General features: G+C 41.4%; 1 protein-coding gene across 3 annotated transcripts in view; it reads right to left on the bottom strand.

Moving 5' to 3' along the window:
- Nucleotides 1-18,121, bottom strand: part of HEPHL1 (hephaestin like 1) — a 118,303-nt gene that overhangs the window by 4,563 nt on the left and 95,619 nt on the right. For 2 of the 3 annotated variants that reach the window (XM_043504157.1, XM_043504158.1), the window contains 2 exons: nt 11,935-12,074; nt 5,880-6,063 (listed from right to left, as the gene is read on the bottom strand). In XM_043504157.1, coding sequence (XP_043360092.1) covers nt 11,936-12,074 — 139 coding nt within the window. In that variant the 3' untranslated portion in view covers nt 5,880-6,063; nt 11,935. The remainder of the gene's footprint in view (nt 1-5,879; nt 6,064-11,934; nt 12,075-18,121) is intronic. The other variant, XM_038412461.2, reaches the window with a different exon arrangement.

Raw genomic sequence — 18,121 nt, 5'->3', positions numbered from 1 at the left:
CTGGTTGTCATCTTCAGCTTGATCCTCTCTGTAGGTCCTCACATCCAGACTGTCTAAATATTGCAGATTATTTCTGTATAACATCTGTAAGATACAGCCTTTCCTATCCATCCACACAGCTAAAACTCGCACCCAGTCTCTCATCATCTCAAGTCTCAATTACTGCAACATTATTCTCTCTGACCTTAACAAATGCAATCTTGCCCCTGCATCCATTCAGAATGCAGTTGCAAATTTCATTTTCCTAACCTGCTTTGACCATGTCATGCCCCTCTCTTTGCATTCCTCCACTGCCTCCCTTTTCTCTATCAAATTAAACATAAGCTTATTGCTTTCACTGTCAATGTCCTTCATCAATCTGCACCCCACTTATCTTTCATTCACTATCGAGATATTGACTCCCACCTCTGGTGAGACAATGATGCCAGCCTCCCTCCTCCACTTATTACGTTTTCAAACAAGAATTTTTGTGCTTTCTCCCAGGCTATCCCTCATGCTTGGGAGGTGCGCCCCACGAACCTCCACAAACCTACCTCATTATCCTCCTTCAAATCCTCCTTTGCCACGACACCTACAAAAATCCAGACCACTGATTTGTTGAACCTACTGCCTATCTTGCTGACCAATATCATTGCATGGTTTCTTGGTACTCCTCCATCTGTCTCTCATCTTATACCTAGATTGTAAACCCCTTGATGCAGAGACTTTTTGTTCTGTGTTTGTAGAGTGTGTGGCACAATGGGATCCAGGTCCATGACTACGGCACCTAGGTGCTGGGCTAATTAATGATAATATTAATGAGAGCACAAGGGGGAACCTTGCAGATGTTTGTTTTGTGTTCCACACCTGGAAAGAAACATTTGTGCCTGTTTTATTTGGAAGCAGCAGTCTTCATTTACCAAGAATTCCATGATGTTTTCAAGGTCTGGTTCATAACCCTCTTTCCTCATCTCATTATCCTCATCAGTTTTTCTTTAGGGGGGTTAACTTGTGAACAGAAGATAATTTCCACATGAAACTTCTGATATGAATGAACAAGCAGAGAAGAAAAGCAAAAGATGATTTGACAGAAGAATCAGGAGTCAGAATGGAAAGGATTTATTAAATTATCCAGCTCATCTAACCAATATTTAAATAACCTTATTTACACTCCCATACCAATCTTTTAAAACAAACAGTGGGCAAAATAAGTCTTCACTTTAAAAAAAAATTTCACGACAATTGTACCTGGATAAACAACTGGCGCTTGGTGTACGGATCAAAGCATGCAATTTGCTTTTCAAAAAAATTTATTTCAATGCCTCACAATTCACAAGGTGGCAGCATTACATCAAGGAGCGGAGAGATGTTTCTGGGATAGTTTGCATTACATTAGCCATGTTTCTTGTTGGTGCTAAAGCCTTATATGGTCAAATAAATTGAAGAGTTTTACTATCCCTTAAATGAAATTCAGTTTTGCCCCAGAGTGCTTTAGTTCTAAGATTATTAGTAGGGCCTCTTTTAACAGCATTTTTTGAAGTTTATAATGCTGGATGTGAACTAGTAAATATGAATACAGTATACTTCTGTTTATCTGAAACCCTATTATCTGAACCTCCACGTTATCCAAATCCCTTCCTTGTCCCCCAGCATGAGTTATGTGCTGCAGAAGGCACGTATGTTGTGCACCTCACGATAGGGGAAAAGGAGGGGATTCGGATAATGCAGAGGTTCAGGTAATAGAGCAGAGACTCCCAGCCAGGACTGCCAGGAGGAGGAAGAGGACAAGTCCCTGGCCATAGGGGAGACCATACTGCTGCTGAACAGCTCTTGTGGCAGCGCAGGTGACACCTTGCATGCACAAAGGGGAGGCTGCGATCCTGATGGGGCAGAGCAGAGAGCCCCCCGCCCCCCTAGTCAGAACTGAAAGAACAAGCCCCTGGCCATGGGGAAGGCCAACCTGCTGCTGAATGGCACTTGCCTTTTCAATTATCCGAACACCCCATTATCCAAATAATGTCCATCCCCCACCCCCCATGCTATTTGGATAATCTGGAGTTTAAAAAGAGCTCTCCAACCTGGAGACTCACATAAATAACCAACCTTCCATACAAATGGACTTTATGAAATAAGACAGGAGATCTACATTACACACTTCACCTCTCTATAAAGGAAAAAGGAATGTAAGCTGTTTAAAACCCTACCTGCCACTTGGGGCCACAACAGTGGTACCCCTAACTCACCCAGCAATATTGTCAATCTATCCAGCTACACATTTAGCCCGGCAGATGAGTCTGTCCTATCTCGGGGACTCTCTTTCTGCCCCGCCACCCCCAAAAACACGATACAGTTCTGCAGTGATCTGGAAGCCTACTTCCACCATCTCCGACTCAAAGAATACTTTCAAGATAACACTGAACAGCACACTGATACACAGACACCCTCCCACCAATAGCACAAGAAGAAACTCCACATGGACTCCTCCTGAGGGTTGAAATGACCGTCTGGACCTATACATAAGATGCTTCCGCCAACGTGCACAAGCAGAAATTGTGGAAAAACAACATTGCTTGCCTCATAACCTAAGTTGTGCAGAACGCAATGCCATCCACAGCCTCAGAAACAACCCTGACATTACAATCAAAGAGGCTGATAAAGGAGGGCTGTTGTCGTCATGAACAGGTCTGACTACCAAAAGGAGGCTGCCAGACAACTTTCCAATACCAAATTCTACAGGCCACTTTCCTCAGATCCCACTCAGGAATACACTAAGAAACTGCACCATCTACTCAGGACATTCCCTACACTAACACAGGAACAAATCAACATACCCTTAGAACCCCAACCGGGGTTCTTCTATCTACAAACTTGGAAATCCTGGACGCCCCATCATCTCAGGCACTGGAACTCTCACTGAAGGACTGTCTGGATATGTGGACTCTCTACTCAGACTCTAAACCACCAGCACTCCCAGCTATCTCAGTGATACCACTGATTTCCTGAGAAAACTACAATGCATTAGTGATCTTCCAGAAAACACAATCCTAGCCACCATGGATGTAGAGGCTCTCTACACAAACATCCCACACACAGATGGAATACAAGCGGTCAGGAATAGTATCCCTGATGATGCCACAGCACAACTGTTTGCTGAGCTCTGTGACTTTATCCTCACGCACAATTATTTCAAATTTGGTGACAATATATACCTCCAGACCAGTGGCACTGCTTTGGGCACCCGCATGGCCCCACAATATGCCAACATTTTTATGGCTGACCTGGAACAACACTTCCTTAGCTCTTGTCCACTCATGCCCCTTCTCTACCTACGCTACATTGATGACATCTTCATCATCCGAACCCACGGGAAGGAAACCCTGGAAGAATTCCAGCATGATTTCAATAGCTTACACCCCACCATCAACCTCAGCCTGGACCAATCTACACAGGAGGTCCACTTCCTAGACACCACGGTGCAAATAAGTGACTGTCACGTTAACAGCACTCTATACTGAAAACCCACTGACTGCTATGCTTACCTTCATGCCTCCAGCTTCCATCCCAGACACACCACACGATCCATTATCTACAGCCAAGCGCTGAGGTACAACCGCATTTGTTCCAACCCCTCAGACAGAGACCAACAGCTACAAGATTCTCACCAAGCATTCTCAAATATACGATACCCACACGAGGAAATAAGGAGACAGATCAATGTGTGCCCAGAAGCCTCCTGCTGCAAGACAAGCCCAAGAAAGAAACCAACAGGACTCCACTGGCCATCACATACAGTCCTCAGCTAAAACCTCTCCAACGCATCATCAGTGATCTACAACTCATCCTGGACAATGATCCCTCACTTTCACAGGCCTTGGGAGGCAGGCCAGTCTTCACCCACAGACAACCCGCCAACCTGAAGCATATTGTCATCAGCAAATAAACACCACACCATAGTAACTCTAACTCAGGAACCAATCCATGCAACAAACCTCGATGCCAACTCTGCCCACATATCTACACCAGTGACACCATCAAAGGACCTAACCAGATCAGCCACACCATCACCGGTTCATTCACCTGCATGTCCACCAATGTAATATACGCCATCATGTGCCATCAATGCTCCTCTGCTATGTACATCGGCCAAACTGGACAGTCCCTACATAAAAGGATAAATGGACACAAATCAGATATTAGGAATGGCAATATACAAAAACCTGTAGAACACTACTTCAACCTTGCTGGACACACAATAGCAGATGTAAAGATAGCCATCCTGCAGCAAAAAAACTTCAGGACCAGACTTCAACGAGAAACTGCTGAGCTTCAGTTCATTTACAAATTTGACACCATCAGCTCAGGATTAAACAAAGACTGTGAATGGCTAGCCAACTACAAAAGCAGTTTCCCCTCCCTTGGTCTTCACACCTCAACTGCTAGAAGAGGGCCTCATCCTCCCTGACTGAACTAACCTCGTTATCCCTAGCCTGATTCTTGCTAGCATATTTATACCTAACCTCTGGAAATTTCCACTACATGCGTCCCAAGTGGGTATTCACCCACGAAATCTTATGCTCCATTACATCTGTTAGTCTATAAGGTGCCACAGGACACTCTGCCACTTTTACAGATCCAGACTAACCCAGCTATCCCTATGATACTGGAGTTTACTGTACATGCAAAAGGCCCTTCCTTCGTGATTAGGATTCAGATAACCGAAGCCATTTGTAGGAATGTTCAGATTCTGAACATCACCAGTTAGTTTATGTACATGTGTCAATACGCTATTGGAACGATCAGGGTCCAGACACCCCAAGGGAAGAACAGAAGGTTCAAACCCCAAAAACAAGCAGTTGAACCAACTGACTGCATATTGTATTATTGTACCATAAAAGTATAATGAGAAAGGTCATTTATGAAAACTTATAATGTTCTGAACTTGATGATCATTGTGAGATATGTAGATGTCATACAGTGTGCATCTCAGACTGTGGTTATAAATTTATGTATTTATGTATGCAGAAAACTGTTCATAACCTGTACTACAACTTCAAGTACACCTCATGGCAGGGAGGAGTACCTCACAAAAAAATCAAACTTCAAATACCCATCCATTGTCCAGCCCAGGAGAAGACAATGATGAATTATTAGACATGCCCATCCTAGATTATCCCTCATGCTGAATAATCATGAGTCACCACCACAGGAAAGAAAAAAGAAAAGTTCTAGTAAAAGAGCTCAAAGGCTGGAACAGGAGGAAAGTAGGGGGGAGCCAAGAGCCTGGTCTACACTAGAAAATTAAGTCGGCTTAACTATGTCACTTGAGGGTGTGAAAAAATCCACACTCCTGAGTGGTGTAGTTAAGCCAACCTAACTCCCAGTGTAGACAGCACTAGGCAATGGAAGAATTCTTCTGTCCAGCAAGTTACCACCTCTCAGAGAGGTGGATTTCCCATGCAAATGGGAAAACTCCTCCCATCAGCATATGAAGTGTTTACACTTAAGCGCTACAGTGGCACAGCGGAAGCTGTGCCTCTGTAGCATTTCAAGCATAGATAAGCCCTAAGGTGTGTGCTTCCCTTTCTCTGGGTCTTTGGCAGCTGCTCAGCGTAAATGCTGTGTGATTGTTACTCTGGGTGTCTGGGATGGGCATCTTGGGGTATAATGGGTGGAACTGGGAGCAAACATTCCATATACATAGCATGTTCCCATCCAAGCTTAGCAATATTTCTGCCTGACAAGCCAATGGAAGTTAAGGATGCTAGAAGCAACATTAACTGTCACTCTGTGCTAACTATTCCCTCGGATAAGGGTGCAGGTGGCTAGCTCCTGGAGTAGCCCCTTTTCATGGAGACAAGCAGAGTCCAAGCAAACAAAGTGGATAAAGTAAAACAATGCACCTGGCTCCATGTGGCTGGAGCTGGTTTTCCTGGTGGATCCTTGAGCTCTGCAGTGTTTGGAGACCACTCCCTTTGATCCCTCTGGGAAACTACAAACCCCTCACACTTGTGAACAGGGCAACTGTCAGCAATTCCCAAAGGTGAGTTTTCTGAGCCCTTGTTCTCGTTTCCAAGAGATTTTACTCTGAGAAAGTACAATGTCAGCCATGTTATTAAAGAAACACTAAAATCAATGGTCCCACTTATGGAGTAAGGTCCTACTCAGTGCAAATTAGAGTGGCAGAACTGGAGTATAGCTTCCACAGCCAGGCTACGCATGTCCTGTGATTAACATTATTTAATCAGAATGATAAACTGAAATATTAACACATGACCTCAAAAACAATACAGTATAAAAGAGATTAGTCTTGCAGCACCATCTGCCTGTATTTTGTGAGTAAGACTCACAGCAGAGTAATCAAAGATGCAAAATTTGCTCCGATAATCTTCTGCAGCTCCTATCTGCCACCACACTGTGCAATATACGAGACATCATTTTATATGTTAACAATAGCTCTAGTAACATGATTTAGTGACATCAGTATTTTAAAGCCTCTCTCCCCCTCAGTGGTATCACTGACACATTTACAAAAGCATTTTCTTATGTTATGTACTTTCCTGAAAAGATATAAAATTAAGTCACAAAATATATTTGATAATCTATGAAAGCCACAAAAGAAATGTATTACTTTCTTACCCTACTGACCACTATTACATGTAAGCCACCAAATCTGACACCACGTAATAATTCACATTAATTAAAAAAAAAACTTTAAACCAGATTTTCAGCAGAGCTCAGGGCCATATTTTTCCAGTGTTCTGTACCCACACAGGAGCCAAATTTTCATGAGAGCTCATAGGTTGAGCTGTTTTGAAAACACAACCATTTATTTACCTACCTAACTGGAAGTCACACTTTTTCAAAAATACTAGCCTAAGACCTAGACATGGAAAATATTTATTCCAGTGTGTGTCACAGATCTACAGGGTCTGGTCTCTGAGCAGCCAGTTTGGGCAGGAAGTGTAGGAGGAGTGGGGTAGGGTTAGTTGGCTCCTTCTGGCCTTATCTATGAAAGTTGTTATTTCTGAAAATTTGGCCCAAAGAGATTGAGACCCATCAGTTTGCCAGTTTTTTATCTATTTAATGTGCACCATGTTAATTTTGACAGGTTTCAGAGTAGCAGCCATGTTAGTCTGTATTCGCAAAAAGAAAAGTAGTACTTATGGCACCTTAGAGACTAACAAATGTATTTGAGCATAAGCTTTCGTGAGCTACAGAAGTGAGCTGTAGATCACGAAAGCTTATGCTCAAATAAATTTGTTAGTCTCTAAGGTGCAACAAGTACTCCTTTTCTTCATGTTAATTTTGTATCATTTTAGTTGTTTTATCAAAATGTCATATGGTACCAAGTCAAATGCCTTACAGAAGTCAGTCTGTTATATCCACGCTATTACCTTTATCAACCAACCTTGAAATCTCATCAAAAATATATCAAGTTAGTTTGACAGGATCTATTTTCCATAAACACATGTTGATTGGCATTAATTGCATTACCTTCCTTTAATTCTTGCATCAGCTGCTCCATTGTTTTGTCTATGATCAATGTCAGGCTGACAGGCCTATAACTACCTGGGTCATCCAGTTTACCCTTTTAAAATACTGGCATAACAGTGGCTTTCTTGCAGTCTCCTGGAACTCCACCAATGTTCCAAGTGTTATTGAAAATAAACATTAACGGTCTAGCAAGCGCCTCAGCCAATTCTTTTAAAACTGTTAGATGCTAGTTACCCAGACTTGCTGATTTAAAAATGTCCACTTTTAGCAGCTACTTTTGAACATCCTCTTGAGTTACTACTGGAATGGAAAATGTTTCATTATCAAAATATGATGCACTTTAACTGTATATGTAAAATGTGTGCATGAGATGAAGTAAAGTTTGTTTTTAAGTTTGTTTGCATACTCAAATACCTATATTCAATATGTGCAGCTGCTTGTTCTGTCTTTATCTGTAGGTTCTGACACCACATATAATGAATCTCTACAAAATACTTAAAGCCATACTCCAGGGCTCTTTCCCCAATTGCACAGAGGGCAGCCTGAATCCCAAGCCTGTAATCTCTCTGTCATGCAGATGATACCATTGTCAATTACTTCAGGATCTAATAAATAAACTAAAAATAATAAATTAAAAAGGCACTTTAATGAGAGTGATAAATTCATGTTTGGACAGAATCATTTTTTAAAAGTGGAGGAAATAACAGTTGTGGGGCACCCAATAAAAGTGTTGTATAAAGGTGGAGCGCTCAATAAGAGCATTATTATGGTGGAGGCTGAACTAAGGAAGGCATTCGAACACCCGGGGAGCCATGGCATGGGAAGACTCTAGCAACATACAGAAAAGGTCGGCTATGGCATGTTCAGCTCTCATTGACTTTTGGATAAATACTTTTGGATAAAATCCATCCAGTGTGACCCAAACACTCAGGCTGGTACAGCACTAGTTTAGTGTATTAACTCTAATTTAATAGAGCTGTGAAAACTGCAACCTCAGGTCTGAATCAAGCTTTAAGAAAAGTAAATCCTCTGCCATGTAATGAGAAAAGCATGGGGGACAGAAAAAAGATAAAATAAGCAAGAATTAGAGCGATATGGGACTAAGAAATTTCTCAGGGGGAAGAGAAGGATCAAAAGCTATCAGATATCTTAGGCTAATTGACTACAGGTTCTGAATTCATCTGTCTCCTAGGAGAAAGAGAAAGATTATGCCTGGGAAAACCCCTCCACAAATAGAAATTAACTAATAACAATTTCCAGAGGCCAGGAATTAAATTCACTATGGACCCTGTTGAAGTTAATGGGAGTTTTATCATTGGCTTCAGTGGGAGAAAGAGCAGGCATATTACTCATGGAACCCTGAGGGAATGCAATCTGGTTTGGAGATTATCCTGGCCCTAGATCTTAAACTGAATCCCAAACTATTTTCAATACATATGACATTTTCCAACCCACCTGTTTCTTATTCATTTGCTGTTTTATTAATCCATGTCAAAACAGGTCCAAAAAAAGTTCCTGTACTTACTCTGCTTTCATTATTACTTATATACTATTATGATTTAAACTAATTTAACATAATACTAAATGCAATTTTAGCTCTCAAAACTTTGATGGTGTTACTTTAACATAAATCAGAAAACAAGCAGCAGCAAGGAGGAGTATTCATTTCAAAGTGAAATGCACTTTCTCCCACCCCCATGCCTTTAACCTAAAAAACACAATGTAGTGCCTCCTTAGCTATTTTAAATGGAGCTCTCCTGCATGCCATTACATCACAGCGGAAAGTGAGTCAGAATAGTAAACAGCACTTGTGGTGCTTTGCAAACAAACGTGTCTCTACAAACCCACAAATACAAACTTGAACACTGTTTTAAAAATTTTGGACCCAAATTTATCTCTGATGTCTCTCCACTGACTTCAGTACCTTGCACTTGGGATGAATTTGGTTAATCTTCCCTTACTTGAACTAAACAAGGTTCCCGTCACTTGTGAATATCATTGTGCTAACACAAACACAGCGTGCTTTTTTATCTTATCTACACAAAAGGTGTAGGACGATGAGCTTTTACTACCCCATGGCACACAGTGTGTTTTGGGAGACAGCTGAATCCCTTTTCTGATGTGAAAGTGCAATCAATATAGCAAGCAAAGTAACAGATGCAGCAAGCAGCAGCTATCCCTGGCAACAACAAATGGGAATCAAACACCTAGAGACACCCCAACAGGAACTGGAGGGTGCTGTTGACAATTATGATGTGGCTCCTTTCCTGGGACCTTACTGAGCATGAAGGCTAATAAGACAGAAATAGAATGGCATTCATTAATACCGACTTCCCGGCAATGCTTCAGGAGTTCTGTCAAGTATAAATGAGCTCATTTAAGAGTCATTGGGGGTAGCATAACTCGGCCAGCATTCCAGAGGACATGCTTCCATGCTGATGGCGCTTGTTAAAAAAAATGCTTTAATTAAATTTGTGACTGAACTGCTTGGGGTAGAATTGGATGTCCCCTGCTCTGTTTTACCTGCATTCTGCCATATATGTTATGTTGTAGCAGTCTCGGATGATGACTCAGCACATGTTGTTCATTTTAAGAACACTTTCACTGCAGATTTCACAAAATGCAAAGAAGGTACCAATGTGAGATTTCTAAAGATAGCTACAGCACTTGACCCAAGATTTAAGAATCTGAACTGCCTTCCAAAGTCTGAGAGGGATGAGTTGAGGAGGAAGCATCTCTCAGAAGTCTTAAAAAAGCAACGCTCTGATGCGGAAACTACCCGAACCAGAACCCGAACCACCAAAACAGAAATCTGCTTTGGATTGTTATTGAGCAGAACCTGTCACCAGCATGGACACGTCCCCTGAAATGATGACTGAAGAACGAAGGGATATATGAATCTTTAGCACATCTGGCACGTAAATATCTTGTGACGCCAGCTACAACAATGGCATGCCTGTTCTCACTTTCAGGTGACACTGTAAACAAGAAGTGGACAGCATTGTCCCCTGCAAATGTAAACAAACTTGTTTGTCTGAGTGATTGGCTGTACAAGTAGGACTGAGCGGACTTGTAGGCTCTAAAATTTTACATTGTTTTATTTTTAAATGCACGGTTTTTTGTGCACAATTCTACATTTGTAAGTTCAACTTTCATGATAAAGAGTGCACTACAGTACTTGTATTAGGTGAATTGAAATACTATTTTTTATTTTTTTACAGTGCAAATACTTGTAATCAAAAATAAATATAAAGTGAGCACTGTACACTTTGTATCCCGTGTTGTCATTGAAATCAATACATTTGAAAATGTAGAAAACATCAAAAATATTTAAATAAATGATATTGGATTATTGTTTAACAGTGTGATTAATTGCAATTAATTTTTTTAATAATTTGACAGCCCTAATTTAAAGTAAACATCACAAAAAATCAAGGGTAATGCTAATTAAACCACTACAGAGAGCATGGTAATAAGGCCATATATCCATCTTTGGGATAGCACCTATTGCCAAAATGACTAAGCCCTTTGGGTAGGGTGACCAGATGTCCCATTTTTAGAGGGACAGTCTCGTTTTTTGGGACTTTTTCTTATATAGGCACCTACTACCCCCACCCCCTGTCGCGTTTTTTCACAGTTGTTATCTGGTAACCCTACCTTTGGGCAAAAATTAAAAACTATGAATGGCTTCAGATGTTCACCATGGGTAGCATTCAAGGGTCCGCTGCTACATGCGAGAGAATATCAGTGCCCAATTGTTAGGAATAAAACTAAATAAAGAGAAAGCAAATAACAAAAATTCACCAACTCAAAGGAAAACAAAATAAATACAGACTATTGCTATTAGCTCTACAATTGGATCTTAGGATCAGATTGTGACAACCTTACTCATGCTAAATGGTCCCATGGACTTCAGCAGGTCTCCAGGAAGAGTCCTACTAAGCCAGTGGGAGCACTGATAGAGTAAGATTCTATTCTACTTACTATGCTACTTGAGTAACAGTGGCAAAATCTGTCCCTTAGTTAATGTCATGAGATGAAACAGAATCCAACTCACTTTCTTATAGCTTTGTGGACTGTGCAGTGCTAATAGGAGCAAAAAGGGGTCATTAAAATCAGCAGACATGACTCAGAATTTACACTTGGGAGAAATATGTGGTGTAGGTTTACTTAGATGTGTTTCAGAGGATAACACTTTAATGTTGCCATTATTTGTAAATCAGATAATTGGCAACATTTACTGGGTATGGCAAGGCAGGAGGGTTTTTTTTAAGCTAATACTTTTTCCAACAATGCCATATTTGGATACCAGTGAAATATATGCTCTAAAAATAGACTGACAAGTACTATAATGAATGGTTTTGAGTCAATAAGAGAAGTTGGGGATGGGGAGAAGGGAAAGGGAAATACAGGCTTCTGCATTGGACTCAGTTTTCAAGAAGAAAATATATCAGTACATACTTTATGAAGCCACAGTGGAATGTGTCCTGAATTGCTCTGTGATAACTGCTTTTGCTGCACAGCTGCCCAGCAGTAAGAATCCACATACGCAGCCTGGCGCCAGGAGAATGAGCTGGGAGGAAAACAGCTTATCTGGGTACCTAAAAAGCAGAGCAAAATTGTATCAAAAGTCAAAATTTAAAAAGAACAGCTAATTAACATTTCAGTTTTTTCCAATATTAAATCCATTATGTAAGAAAAAATAAATCAGGGTTCTCCAATTAGCTATTTAATCTAACTGTTCCCATTTCACCTTCGGGGGTAACAATATTGGTCCTCTGAACTTTTCTGAATGATATAGTACCTTTCTCCACCAACCTAATCATGAGCCTCTGTGCTGTACTCAAGCATACCACCATTGCCTACCTCATTCAGGGCTTGTCTACACTACAGCTTAGGTCAATGTAACTCATGTCACTCAGGGGTGTGAATAAGCCACCCCCTGAGCAACGCAAGTTACATCAACCTATCAGCTGTTCACACTGGTGCTATGTCGGCGGGAGACACTCTTCTGCTGACGCAGCTTCCATCTTTTGCTGAGGTGGGGTAATTATGTTGATGGACGAGTGCTCTCGTGTTGGTATAGCATGTCTTCCCCAGACGTGCTACAACGGCGCAGCTGCACCAATGTAGCACGGTTGTGTAGACTAGCCCTCAGTTTGAGCATCAATGAAATCCAAGCTCCTCTGCAGATTACAACATATCCTGTTGAATAGGAGGTAACAGGTGCAGTCTGCAAGGACTACGGGTACGTCTACATTCGAGTGGGAGGCATGATTCCTAGCTCAGGCATACACACACATGCTCACTCTGATTGAGTTAACACCTAAAATTAGAAGTGTAGCTATGGAGGCACGGGCTGCAGAAGTTTGGGTTAGCCACCTCAGTATGTGCCTAGAGTCTTGGACAGGCTCACACAGGCTAGACCCTCCCACTACCTGTGCCACAGTAGCTAGACTTCTAATTTTAGTCATTAGCTCAATCAGAGCTAACACAGGCAATCACACCTCCCAGCTTGAATGCAGCCAGACCCAGAGTCATAGGGCCAAATTCAGACTTGGTCCAGCTCTAATGACTCACTAAACTTTCCCACAGTGGTTTGTACTTTGTAAGGATGGGATTATTTGGTGAGCATTCCACAGCTCTGTTGAAGGGAACATCGCCACAAGAAATGAGCTGGATGGGAAAACAGGTGCACTGTACAGGAACTATGAATTCATGGAAGGTTTTGCCAAGTGGCTCTACTATTTGTTCACCATTTATACTTTTGTACATTTTTCTTATTTTGGCTTGCTCATTTATGCACTTTTTAAAGAGAAACTTTTTTTTAAAATTAAGTTGACTGACTTGTAAAAATGAGGCAGAATAAGTTAATCTTTGAAAGCTGCATAGACTATTTTAAAAAAGGAATCACTGCCATTATTTCTGTTGGTATATTACCCACCCCTCCCAAATTAGTGCTGATGCGGCCCCTGCATTGCCTTAAAAAAAAAATCAACAAAATATTTGCAAGATTACTTCCTGGACTTTGTATCCACATGCCAATGCAGTTCTTACAAAAGAAGAAGAGCCCCTTTTATAACAAGAACGAAATCCATTAAAACTATAACTTTGCCATCTTGTGAACCAAAGATAGTTAGGGGCTCCAAGCACAATATGAACAAAACGCTTAATTGTGAGTCACTGTTCTCATTATTTATAAGACTGCAGTGACATGACAACATGCTCTGACCAGTTACAAGGCTCCCTCATGAAAACAGGTTTCAGAGTAGCAGCCGTGTTAGTCTGTATCAGTGCCTTGCATTATGACAGGTTTCAGAGTACACTCATTTATCAAATTTACAGAAAACTGAAATGGATTTAACAGAGTTGGCACAACCCTTAACAGTTATGCCTTATCAAAACTCCAGAGTGGCTTGTTTCTTTAGAGGCATTTTCCCCGCTATCAGTGGAAGGCCCAGAAACACAGTGCAGGCCAGCGCAGCAATTTGTGTGCCCTTCATCGGCTGGATATCCAGCAGAACAAATGAGCTTTATGTTCTGCCCTCATTATTTAGTAAGACTCTAGCTGCTGTCAATGGGGGTTTCTGTATGTGAAATAACAGCAGAATATGACCCTTTCAAACATTCAAGAGGTGAATAACTTTAATTATGCTGAACCATGTTTGCCTTAGTAATGCCGGTGTCATCAATGAGAGTAATTGAACGTAATTCAGATGCAGTAGAACCTCATTAATTTGAATTAATGAATGGGAGACCCATTGCAAATGACTACGTTTTTGTGAATTAGTGAAGAAGGGAAAGTGCTGTGTGACTCCTACGAGGTGCTGGCTATTTCGATTCCCACTACAGTCAAGGAGAGTTAAGGGAGTTCAACATTTTGCAGAATCAGGCCATAATAAGAAAACAAAGAAAAAATATATGGATCAGAAAATGTATTTTCCCATTTATTTGTGGTTTAATTTTAGTGATTGATAATACTTCATAACATGTTAGTGCAAATTCTCCACATTGTTACACCAATTTTATGCCAGTGTAATTCCAAGGATCTCAATGGTATAATGAAGGTCCTTTGTATTTATCTAGTTTCAACAGTGCACCAGGTACTGTCACAGAGAAGTATGAAAACAGAGACATCAGTGGAAGTTGAGGGCACTCAGGACCTTGCGGGACTAGGACTTAATTGACACATAAGCATACTGTAGCATTTTTTGTAAAAGTTATGGATTCTTATTGATAGGAGTCATCATTTCAGATGAGATTGCATTTTTGGCCATGAAGTGGGCAGATTAGCAACGTTCTACTGCATGCTTATTTTCAGTGTTTTTAATTCAATTTTAATTTTTGCAAAGGATTAACACCTATTAAATCAATACAGGCGAAAACATTTTTAATGTAAAGGTATCTTTGGGAGGAAAGTTAAAACCATTAAAAAATTATTATTATTTATATTGGGGTAGCACCTAAAATCCTCAATAAATGATCAAGGCCCCGTTGAGGAAGGTGCTGCACACACAAGGAATTTTTTTAAAAAGCCAGTGTCCCCCAAAATTAACAATGTTAGCACAAGATGAGGGACTGCAGGTAGATACAACAAATAAAGGTGCAGGGGGAAGATGAGGTAACTGCAAAACTATCATGTTTATTATACTAAGCTGCAATCACAGCACACTTTGCCTAATTTAGAAGAAAAGTTATGTACTGACATCAACAAAATTATATTCGCACTACTTTTAACACAGAGAAGGTAGAGAGAAAACAATTTTTATTATACAACAGCATTTTCCTCAACAACAAAGCAAAAGGCAATGAAAAAGCCCCCTCATTTACGAGGCTATCCTAAAGAAAGACTGCATAAGACAGCTGCAGCATGCTATCCATTACAACTAAATACAGACTAGAATGTGAGAGCACAAACGTGATAAAAATTATCTTCATAACCATAGTGAAATTATCAGCAAATTCACGGACGCAGGAAATTACCTAAAGGCATGCAACTCAGGTACATAATACAAATCTACATTATGGTACATAATGAAAGTCTAAGTCTCAGGGCTGCACTCCTGCCTGAAATTTACACAATCCTAATCCCCAGTCCCAACATGCCCCTCCCATCCTCCACTCACTTCCTACACCAGACCTTGTAAAGGGATACTGCTCAGAAAGCAGCCTTACAGCAGTCTGCTTCAGTAACTGCACGAGGGCAATCCTCTCACTGCTGGAACCAAGGCTTTTAGGGTGCCTATATGCTGCTCCAGCCTTTTTACCCAGGGTAAAGAGCCTGGAGCATCGGTGAGGATCTCTTCCCCTGGCCTCTATTAGCAGCTCTGCCACCAATCTACTGTCTGACTTTGGGCAAGCCACTTTACCTCTCTATGCCTCTACATATGGCAGGATCCATCTGACTACGTTTGTATACAGTGCCTAGCACAACAGGACCCTGACCTTGACTGGGGTTTCTAGTATGGAAGTAAAATGTTAACGAGTTAACTGGTAAGCATGAGTCTTACTGGTTAACCCACCTTAACCGTTAACCCCTGGACCGGCCGGCTGGCCCCAGTGGGTCCACACTAGTCGTCAGGCCGGCCAACCACAGCGGTCCTACGCCAGCCAGAGCGGCCCCAGCCGCACCGCCCAGAGCAGGCTCACCATGACCCTGGCTAGCTCCAGCCGCTTAATTGGTTAACTGTTTAAACTTAATATTTTTGAATCATTTAAATGGTTAACTTTTTAAATGGTATTTACATCCCTAATTTCTAGGCACTGCTGCAATACAAGCCATAAATTTGGGTCTGCTCCTATTCTCCCTGAGGTTAATGTGAGTTTTGCCACTGATTTCAAAGGGGAGCGGGATTTAGTCAGATTTCACAAATCATGGCCCTAATACTGGAAAGGAATCTGCAGGCACAAAACCTTATTCCTCTCCCAGAGGCCCAGTGAAAATACAAGCTGCTGTAAGAATTCATATGAGTGATTCAACAGTTTTGCTGGTGCAGAACAACGATTGTATTCTGCTACAAGAGAAGGCTGCATTTCAGGGATGGAAGCGTGACTCCTATATACAGTCTGTAAAAATGATCTTGATTTTGATTCTTCAGGATAAAAGTAAACAGTGTGTATTTCCAAACATTAGTTAAATCCTGTGAGATAAATATTATTATTCTCATTTTATACATGGAAAAATTTGGACACAGAGGCTTAGATTTTCAAGAATTTGGGCATTTGGCCATCTAAATAGACCAGAATTTCAAGTTATGAGCACTTTTGAAAGCTGATATTTAATCACATACTAAAATATTTCTTCTAGTTCTAGTTCTGCACCTGGCAAGATTGAGCCCCCCAGAGTAAGTACAACAGAACCTCAGAGTTACGAACACCTTGGGAATGAAGGCTTTTTGTAACTCTGAAATGTTTGTAACTCTGAAAAAAAATGTTACAGTTGTTCTTTCAAAAGGTTACAATTGAACATTGATTTAACACAGCTTTGAAATTTTACTATGCAGAAGAATGATGATGCTTTTAACCATATTAATTTAAATGAAATAAGCACAGAAACAGTTTCCTTATCTTGTCAAATCTTTTTTTATTTTTAAACTTTCCCTTTATTTTTTTAGTACTGTACTGTATTTGCCTTTTTTTTTTTTTGCTGCTGCCTGACTGTGTACTTCCGGCTCCAAATGAGATGTGTGGTTGACCAGTCAGTTTGTAACTCTGGTGTTCCTAATTCTGAGGTGCTACTGTAATCAAATTGCTTTCTTTTTAAACACTTTCAGACAGGCAGCTATTACTGAGATAAAAGATGACATTTTCATCTAAATCTATGCAAATTATTCTTATTACTTTTATAGTGCCAACAGTAAGTGCAGAGCCAACTGCAGCTACCAAGATATTTGATTCTGAAAACATCCAGCAAGAATTAAACACTACAATAATTACTTTTGAAAAATGCTGATATAGTACTATAGCACAAAACACAATATAAAGACATTCCCTGCACCAAAGATATTACAACTTAAGTCTGTGTGTTTGCGTCAGGGAAGCCTGGCTGTTTAAAAATAGCCGGAGCCTCGCGAACCAGCTGAGCGGCAGCGAACCAGCGGAGCAGCGGGGACAGCAGAGCAGCTCACAGCAGGAGTTTGCCTGGGACTGGTAAGTATCCGAGTGTGTGTGTTTGCTTGCTGAGGAAGTATCCGAGCGTGTGTTTGCTGGGAGGGAGCCTGAGTGAGTGTCTGATTGGCTGCTAGCCTGCAGGGGGCGGGCATTAGGGTGTCTGTGTGTTTGCGTCAGGGAAGCCTGGCTGTTTAAAAATAGCCGGAGCCTCGCGAACCAGCTGAGCGGCAGCGAACCAGCGGAGCAGCGGGGACAGCAGAGCAGCTCACAGCAGGAGTTTGCCTGGGACTGGTAAGTATCCGAGTGTGTGTGTTTGCTTGCTGAGGAAGTATCCGAGCGTGTGTTTGCTGGGAGGGAGCCTGAGTGAGTGTCTGATTGGCTGCTAGCCTGCAGGGGGCGGGCATTAGGGTGTCTGTGTGTTTGCGTCAGGGAAGCCTGGCTGTTTAAAAATAGCCGGAGCCTCGCGAACCAGCTGAGCGGCAGCGGAGCAGCGGGGACAGCAGAGCAGCTCACAGCAGGAGTTTGCCTGGGAGTTCGC

Source organism: Dermochelys coriacea, chromosome 1 (genome assembly GCF_009764565.3).
Source record: "Dermochelys coriacea isolate rDerCor1 chromosome 1, rDerCor1.pri.v4, whole genome shotgun sequence".
NCBI lineage: Eukaryota > Metazoa > Chordata > Testudines > Dermochelyidae > Dermochelys > Dermochelys coriacea.
This window is presented reverse-complemented; position numbering and strand designations above follow the sequence as displayed.